Here is a 9,522-nt window from a genome sequence, read left to right as displayed (position 1 = left end):
GTACACCAACTTTGACAAACTTTACATATTGTGTACAAATTAACGTTAGTTGCTTGTTAACGTCGATAGTTAGTTTTTGAAAAGGCTGGTGAGTGTACACAATCATGTTAATTTCCACTTGTACAGTTGTACTCGCTGCGACAAATTAAAAAAGCTACTCCCCATATTTGTCAAAAAAAACAAACTATTCTCCCAAAAATTATTCATTAGAAGTTTAAATATTTATCGGATGTAGATGTAAGGTGAGATCGGATCACCTTGTCTTACTCCCCTTGTGGAATAACACTTCCAAATTCACTACCATTATGTAGAAAACTATAGGAGACTGATCGAATGAAATACATTATTCTATCAATCCAAGTTTCATTAGAACCAAAGCTCTTCATATATTTTCAATAAAACTCCACTCTAAACGATCATAGGCTTTTGATATGTCTATTTTAAGTCCCGTTATTCCAACTGATTTTAGTTACATGGGTCATATTCATATCTGGAGTGTTCGTTATTATCAATGTACTATTAGTTTGAGTCCATATAATTTGAACTAAGATATAAAGAGAAATTGAAAATAATTTTTTAAATATCTATTACCATTCTTCTTGAGATATTTAAATTAGGAATAGAACACAATCGGATAACCCAAGTGCATGTTGGGTTTATCATTTGTTGTACCGGAATACTAGGGTTCGACTTTGGCTCACCCCGAAAAGTATTAGAACACATATTCACTTGTAAAGCGTATAAGCCTAAATTCTCAACAACAAAAAAAAAAATCGGGAATAAATCATACAGATTTCTTTGAATCTAAAAATTCTCTCAATTAATTTTATTAACGCTGATGAACGCAACTTCAAATCATCTGTCTAGGCTCAAGTATTTTCATATAATCATCAATTTCACTGCAAATGAAAGTCATTGTATTATATATTGGTTTTTTTTCTTTGACGAAATCTTATATATTGTTTATTTGTGTCAAAAATTGTCAACATTTTCTATTCCGCCGAGCTCTCGAATCAGATCATATAAACCAGATCAGTTCCTTAACTACAATCTATACTAATCTGAACTCGACTCGATCTCATTAATATACTAAAGCAAGTCAATATAATTATATAAGTTATAACTAAGCATGTAATAGAAAAGGTATAAAGCAGCTGAACCAACGTTTGGAAAAATAGTTTCCAGGCTGCCGATGTCCTTGAAACCAATGTAGGCATGTGGCATGCATTTGAGGTCATCATTCCCAAAATGATGGCAATTGGTTCCACCATTTCCATTTTGCTTAAGCTCTTTATCACATTATAAAGAGAAAAGCAAACTACTATAGTATTACGTTGTTTATTAATCTCTAAAGTCTAAACTGCTCAATACATTCTTGGCAGTTGGCAAGTGTGAAGGCATCCTAGCTTACTTATTAATGTTATATATGCTGTAATACGAAGTTCGACACCAAGGGGTGGTGGCGCAGTTGGCTAGCGCGTAGGTCTCATAGCATATACGAGTAATCCTGAGGTCGAGAGTTCGAGCCTCTCTCACCCCAATTGTTTTGTGTTTTTATTTTAGTTCCTTGCTAATTATTAATTACAGTACTCCCTCCGTTCCTTAAAAAAAAATTATTTCGTTTGTGTTATTTTAGTTCCTTGCTAATTATTAATTACAGTACTCCCTCCATTCCTTAAAAAAACCGTTCCTTAAAAAAAATTTGTTTCGTTTATGTTATTTTAGTTCCTTGCTAATTATTAATTACAGTACTCCTTCCGTTCCTTAAAAAAAAAATTGTTTCGTTTGTGTTTTTATTCTAGTTCTTTGCTGATTATTAATGCAGTACTCATTTCATTTCTTTTTAGTTGTCACATTTGTAACATATACATTTGTAGAAAAAAATTAAATGTTATAAGTTGTTTTCATGTTAAGATATATAAGTGTATATATTAATGGCAAAGTCAAATTTTAGAACTAACACTTAAAGAGTATATATGAAAAAATATGTTTAAATATGTACTGGAACAAAAATATCCTAATTATTTGAAAACAATTTTTTTTAAATGTAACAATAAAAAATGACAGATGGAATATTAAAAAACTCATGGGCTGCATTATTAGGAGTGTACGAAACATTCCGGATTATGGGAAGGGATTGTCGGCGTGTAAACCAACATAATCCCTTCTATATCTTGGAGCTTCACGTGGGAGGGGTGCGCCCACTTGCTATTTCCTATGCAAATTAACAACACACTTCTTATTTCTTAATCACCAATTTAGTTCCTTGCAATTCCCCGTTGTTTTTCTCCGACTCAATAAAAATTCACAATTCGAGTTCGAGTTCCATCGAGTTTTAATTTCAAATTCAAAACATGATTTATTATTAGATAAATTGGAGTTTGATTTGAAAACTCGAATTGAGACATCAAATATTAATAAAAATTCAAAAAATAATGGGTTTCCTTGATTTTGATTTGATTAAATATTTTATATATTTTATATATTTTATGTCATATAAAATATTTTATATATTTTGATTTGATTAAATATATAAAATATTCTAGTAATATATTTTCATAATTTTTCTAATTATTTTATATATGTAAACTTCAGTCAAAATTTAGTCAATTTGATCATAAAAAGTCAAACAAGACAAATAAATTGGGACGGAAGAAATATAATATTAAAATCAAATTCAAATCCCAACTATTTCGTTAATTGAGGTTAAAATAAATCCAACTTTATAATATTCAACAAATTTTAAATTGTTTATTGAAATTTTTTCTTCTTAACTATATCGCCATGTGATGATTTAGGGGTAAATAACATTGATAATTTGATATTGTTAAAGTAATATGTATAATAATTTAGAGTAATTGACAGTTTGTACCCTGCAATTTAAATGGTTTTTGCAATTTGGTTTTGTTTCTATAATATTGGCAGTATGCAACTCAAAACTTATAATTTTTAAAAAAGTACAACCCCTTATCCAAATGTCGTTAAAGATAATTATCAACGTCCATTACCCAAATACCCTTTGTAATAAAACTGCTAAGAAACACAAAAAGATGAAATTGACAGATGTCAGAAATAATTCCTAATTACTATGAGATATTACAAGTAATAAATACAGTTTTTATGAGAATTTTGAGTGATTTATGAATAGTGATTTTTGTGTTATAAAGGGAAAGAATACATAAATGAATAAAAATAAAAAAATCCGGAATAATTTTTAAATACTTTATTCATGATCAGAACGGAAAAAATAGTGAATGAAAAATCCAATCGGATTTTTAAGATTTTGATCTGAGCAGTAATTATGAAATTGAGGATAAATTTAATATATTAGCAAATCAGGAAAAATAAAAAAGATACAAAGGAGCTAAGAGTTAGAATCCGTATAAAACTCTGAAGCTCTGGATCCTTCCGAAGAACTCTTAGTCGGATTAGGATTCCAGATACAGGCCTTGACAGGCTAGGTGCTCAATTCTTGAATTTTGACATTCATAAAGCTCATGCGTGGATGTTCAATGAGCCTTATATTAGTCTATTTTAACTTATTATGAAATTAATTAATAAATCAGGTTTCAAGCCCTTATTAACTAGGATTTTAATTTCTTCCCCTTTCTAATAATCCAATAATAATTAGGAATTATTTCTGATCTCTATCAATTTTATTTTTTATGTTTCTCAGATTATCGCCAATCATAATTTTATAAATAAAGCAATTTCATCTTAATTTTCACCTTTTTCACTTTATATCTTCATTTTACAAAAAGCAACTTTTGCTTTATCTTCATAGTTCAACTTCATATATAGAGATGATACTAAATGACTTTATATATAAAAATAAAGTAATGGATGATTGTAGATTGATTATTCCATTTATTAAGTTAAAAGTGAATAAATATGAAGTTTGAAGCTGTAATTGGAGTCTGGAGATGCCCTTAGCAGTTTTATTACAAAGAATATTAGAGATAATTGGTCAACGAACAATTAGAGGATGAGTTATATTTTGATTAAAAATTATAAGTTGTGGGTTGCATGCTGCCAACATTATAAAAACATGATCAAATCGCAAAAATCATCTAATTTAGAAGATGCAAACGGTCAATTACTCGATAATTTAAAATTCTGACAAAGCACATTGAAATTGAAAAGAAAAATTTGAGTTCCGAAACGTTTGCAAAATCAGCGATTTAGTATTAAAAAAGGAAGGAGTGACGGTGACCGGGACGATGGGTAAAACATAAAGTAAAGCGAGGCAAAGGCAACAGCAGCGCATTTAATAATCGTGTCCACATATCACAGGCTTGTCCTAGTAGTGAGTTTCACTCTTCTCAAAACATTGCGCTGTCCACACACACGCACGAACACTTTCTGCTCTCTCTCTCTCTCTCTCTCTCTCTCTCTCTCTCTCTCTCTGTGCGGTGGGGGTGTGATTTCACACCAGCCAAAGTTATATCCACAATCAATACACACACAGGCGCATATCTCTCTGGTTCGTGATGGGTGGGGTGACGTCATCAATGGCTGCAAAGTTTGCGTTTTTTCCGCCGAACCCGCCGTCGTATAAGGTGATTAAAGATGGGTTTACTGGGTTGTTGCTGTTGGACCCTTTTCCTCACCGGGAGAACGTGGACGTTTTGAAGCTGCCGACTAGGAGAGGTAATGAGATTGTGGCAATGTATGTGAGGTATCCTATGGCGACTTCCACGCTGCTTTATTCTCATGGGAATGCTGCTGATATTGGGCAGATGTATGAGCTTTTTATTGAATTGAGTATTCATCTAAAGGTTAATCTCATGGGGTATGCAACCTCCCTCTCCCTCCCTCCCTCTCTCTCTCCCCCTCTCTCTCTCTCTCTCTCTCTCTCCCCCTCGCTCTCTCTCGCTCCCTCTCTCCCTCCCACCCTCTCTCTCTCTCTCTCTCTCTCTCTCTCTCTCTGTCTCTCTCTCCGCGTGTTTGTTATGGATGTAATTATACTGAATTGGCAGTTTTTATTTTTTAGATAAATAAGAAGATAGCTTAGGTACTGATTGTTGGATATATGTGTTGGTAAAGTTTGATGAAATGAGATCATACATAACGAGTTTTGTTTTTTAGTTTGTTTGTTTGGTGTAATCGTTGGGTATTAGTATTTAGTAGTAGTTGACAGGTTTTAAGTTTGAATTTTGTACACCCAAAATTCTAAAAGAATAACAAAAAATAGAGATACTATAGTCAGTATTGTCCCAAAAATGGGGTCCTAGTGATATTCTCTTTGATGTGAAAAATGGGCTTTTAAGTGTGTGAGGGTGTTAAAGATATATGATCTGAGTTAGCCCTCCTCTTTTAGAAGTATATGTTTGTCAAAATTTGCAATTTCTTACACGAGGATTGTATAATTGCTCCATGAAACATGAAATTACAGAATATATATGTTGGAGAGATTGTTTAGATGTTTCTTGGCAGATCTCATTGTTAGGTATCAGCCCATTACAAGGTAACATGGACTTTGGTGATCCAAAATATATAAGGATAATAATTGTATGTTTAGACAATTATTATAAGATATGTCTTGGTCACAAAGATAGAAGACCTAGTTGGAATTGGATTCTGACTCAATATGGAAGAAGATTGGATGGTTCTTCTAGAGGCCGGAGGATTGTGAAAGCAAGGATCGGGTGACTCATGGATGGAAGAGCACTCGGGGTTGATGCACGTGATTTTGTAGATGGATATACCGTTTTGCGGTGGTTGGGAGTTCATTAAAGTGAAATTTGGTGATACTCAAAGTTTGGAAGAACGAGAAGCGGAGATTCTTGTTCGAGGGGAGGCATTGGCGGATGGACGTCGATGTCTTGATCGTGATTGTTGATTGTATTGGGCTGAAGGGGAGGATTGTTAGGTATCAGCCCATTACAAGGTAACATGGACTTTGGTGATCCAAAATATATAAGGATAATAATTGTATGTTTAGACAATTATTATAAGATATGTCTTGGTCACAAAGATAGAAGACCTAGTTGGAATTGGATTCTGATTTGAGTTGGAAATCAGAATTGGATTAGGACTATGTGTAGCTGTTTTAGAATTAGATTCTGATTTGTCTAGTTTGAGATGGCTATATATACATAGTCATATTGTGTTTGATAGGTGTGCTCAAGATGTAGACTTAGGTATCGCTCGAGGGCGGATACTTGGGTAGTAGGCTTGAGTATCCAATTTTGGTTTGATTGTATTGTTGATAATGGTTTTGATTAATAATACAAGTTGGGACGTGGGTTTTCCACGTCAAATATATTGTTTTGTGTGTGCTTTGCATTAGAAGATTGAATCTCGTGTTTTATCCCTAACACTCATCTCATTTTCGGATCCAATATAAAACAATGTGTCCAACCTAATAAAATTCTGGTGGAGGGCATTATAATTACACTTTTGTAAGGATTTGATTGATTTTCAACTTTATATCTGCCCAGAATTGAGACGTAATTGGTCAAGTGCGTTTGCTAGCTTGAAACGTTATTTGGTTCTTCGTTTGCCCTCTTAACCAGCATCTGTGGATGGGGTCTTGATTTTGCTGTATTGATGCAGGTATGACTATTGCGGCTATGGGAGATCAACTGGGAAGGTGATAGATAATTATCAATATTAGTATAACAAGACATGTGTTTCAATTATCGAAAATCAGATCATAGAAATGTTAACATGTGATGTTGTTGCAGCCAAGCGAACAAAACACTTATGCAGACATTGAAGCTGCTTATAAGTGTCTTAAAGAGAATTATGGTGCTAAGCAGGAAGACATAATACTGTATGGCCAATCTGTTGGAAGTGGGCCTACTTTGGATCTGGCTGCTCGTTTACCTCAGCTGAGAGCAGTCGTTCTGCACAGTGCTATATTATCAGGTTTACGAGTCATGTATCCTGTCAAAAGAACCTATTGGTTTGACATCTATAAGGTGATTTTTTGGCTCAATTTTGACGACTTAATTTTTTAGCCCGGTGTCCGTTTCACGTCTAAATGTCATCTCACATTTTGTTGCAGAACATCGACAAAATCCCTTTGGTGACATGTGCTATACTAGTCATTCATGTAAGTACACACAATGTTAGTTTGCATCTTATAACCGAATAATAACTGTTAATTCGTTTTTTAGCTTTTTCTTTTTAGTAGTCTCACGTAAAATGGACTCTGATAGACCTCGCCCAGATTTTCCTTTTCATCTAATTTGAAGTATATGGGGTACTTTATTAGATTAGTTACGAATTTTGAAATAAATTTCTTAGCTTACTGAATATAAGTAACTGTAAAGGAATATGATCACACTAAGGGGAGGAAAGTTAGTTGCTTTGCTAGGCCTTCCTAGATGACAAAATACTCCCCTCGGAGACCACATTCATAGGCCTAGAAATAGTTGTCTTCATAGACCTAGGAGTAGTAATATTACTATGCATGACTTCTGGACTCTTTCGACAAGTTCAATATCTCTGGTGCTATGAGATCAAAAGTTTCAAACACAAACACCTTTAAAGTGTGTAGTGTTTAACAAATGTACATGACTAATTTCATCATAATTCTGTATAAGCTTCCTCGAGCATTCTTATATATATTGGGGTGTATAACCGTCTATGGAGTTTTTTACGTCTTTCAGAATTTTTTTAACAAGCATGTGCAATGTTGTCTTGCTGCAGTTCTTGTATCGGTGATGTTTGTCATTTTGTAGATACATATCACAATTTTTTTCACTTTTGGTAAGCTTTACTGGTCAGTTGTTTTGTTAGGGACGATTGTAATTTCCTTTAAACAATACTAGATTTCTTAGAATTCTTAATCTATTACTGGGGTGGTTGTGACTGGTGCTAGTCATCAACTCATGAAATAATGCAAACACAAAAAGACGAAAGAAAAAAATAATAACAGATTATATATTAGTATGTATTATGAGGTATTGGTGTGTGTTCAAGATATGGAGCTGCTTAGCTGTATACAGAAAATTGTGAAGGGGAGCATTATAGTTTGTAACATGTTTCATACCATGTAAGCTAGTATTCTACTATGGTCCACAACTCCATACGTAATATAATATTTCATAATATGGGGTGATAAAGTAATTATGTATTAGCATAGGAACTTGGAAACTGAGAAGTTTGCTGCCTGAAAAGGACTTGAGACCTTCAACTTGCTATACTGATAATTTTGTGATGGAAAGAACAATTGGATCGAACAGAGTGTCAAGTATTTTACGTGTTAGTCTTCAAGGTTCAAGCCTTGGTGGGTACATCAATTTTCTAACCATTAGGTAATTTACGTTCTTCATCTCCATTTAGAACCATAAGGATGTTTGAGTTTGGGCTTATGCCTCCTTGCCAACATCTATTCTGTTTTTGCTGATTTTGAATGAAATTTTTTATTTCATTTCCATATTCCATTATTTTCTCAAATAATGCAGTTGAAATGAATTGGAGAATAATTAAAATACACTCTTTTACAGGGGACTGCAGATGAAGTTGTTGATTGCTCTCATGGTAGACAACTTTGGGCATTGTGTCGAGAGAAATATGAACCATTATGGCTCAAAGGAGGGAGTCACTGCAACTTGGAGTTATACCCAGAGTATCTCAAGCATTTGAAGAGGTTTATATCTCATGTTGAAAAAACTCAGTCCAGGCGGAACGGTTCAAGGAATAGTGTAGATGGGCGACTGGAACACTCCAGGAGTACAGATTATGTTGAGGCTCCAAGAAAGAGCACTGACAGAAGAGATAAACGTAGACAGAGCACCAGTAAAAATGAAAAACTGAAATTTTACGAATACAAGTTTGATAATGATAATAAGTTTGCCGCCAAGTTGAAAATACCTTCCGATCAAATTGAAAAATCTCGTAGAAGTGTTGAATACCATGAGAAATCTCGGAAAAGCGTTGACAAACAATTTGAAAGAGCGCGGCGGAGTGTGGATTGGGTGGATAGAATTCAAGCGGCATAAATTGTTCAAAGTTCGAACCGGGCCTTTGTGAGCTGAGAGAGTACCAAGAGAAGGTTCAAAGATAGGTGAAAGCAATTGATGATTAACTTATATCGTGTGGGGGTGTGGTTTTTACTCTTTCATCTTTTTAGTTTTTCTAATGTAATGTAATGTTTGAAACCTCTGTGCATTCTCAACTTCTCATACTACAAGGTGTGACAGAACAACCATTACTCACTAATTAAACAATCCTTCTATAACTGTATTGGAGATCAGCCTTCAGTTTCATACCATGTACAATTTCTTTTTCCTCTTAGGTGAAGCTTTTCTCATAAAATTATGCAATATCTAGTTGTCTTTACACGGTGATTACCTTCTTTTTTTGTTCTCAGGTAACTAGTAACTTCGAACTTTGTATCTTAGGGTGACAATATTGAGTTCAGGATTGTGGTTGGTTTGTTATTTTTTGTACATGAATTATTTTGTGTCACATGCGGGTAAACATATGAAGTCCGCCGTGTCATTTTTCTCTAATTTCGGGTAACCAGAATTACATGAGGATAACTTGTATATAAGGGGACAATATCGA

General features: G+C 33.9%; 1 protein-coding gene and 1 non-coding gene across 2 annotated transcripts; both read left to right on the top strand.

The window, feature by feature from the left end:
- The first annotated feature begins 1,453 nt into the window (after positions 1 to 1,453).
- Positions 1,454 to 1,540, top strand: TRNAM-CAU (transfer RNA methionine (anticodon CAU)). The gene is given in 2 exon segments: positions 1,454 to 1,491; positions 1,505 to 1,540. It is a non-coding gene; the product is annotated as a tRNA-Met (tRNA).
- A 2,720-nt stretch (positions 1,541 to 4,260) lies between these two features.
- On the top strand, positions 4,261 to 9,249 carry LOC108219689 (uncharacterized). Its single transcript, XM_017393188.2, has 5 exons — positions 4,261 to 4,792; positions 6,559 to 6,595; positions 6,690 to 6,926; positions 7,013 to 7,060; positions 8,460 to 9,249. Exons 1-5 carry the CDS (start codon positions 4,491 to 4,493, stop codon positions 8,952 to 8,954), a joined length of 1,119 nt encoding a protein of 372 aa, XP_017248677.1. The 5' UTR covers positions 4,261 to 4,490; the 3' UTR covers positions 8,955 to 9,249.
- Positions 9,250 to 9,522: the final 273 nt, after the last annotated feature.

Source organism: Daucus carota, chromosome 5 (genome assembly GCF_001625215.2).
Source record: "Daucus carota subsp. sativus chromosome 5, DH1 v3.0, whole genome shotgun sequence".
Taxonomy (NCBI): Eukaryota; Viridiplantae; Streptophyta; class Magnoliopsida; order Apiales; family Apiaceae; genus Daucus; species Daucus carota.
This window is presented reverse-complemented; position numbering and strand designations above follow the sequence as displayed.

Coding starts and splice junctions, on each gene's coding strand:
- LOC108219689 (XM_017393188.2), top strand. CDS start 4,491: ATGGGTGGGGTGACGTCATCAATGGCTGCAAAGTTTGCGTTTTTTCCG. Junction 6,927..7,012: donor ATTGGTTTGACATCTATAAG/GTGATTTTTTGG, acceptor ATTTTGTTGCAG/AACATCGACAAAATCCCTTT. Junction 7,061..8,459: donor GTGCTATACTAGTCATTCAT/GTAAGTACACAC, acceptor ACTCTTTTACAG/GGGACTGCAGATGAAGTTGT.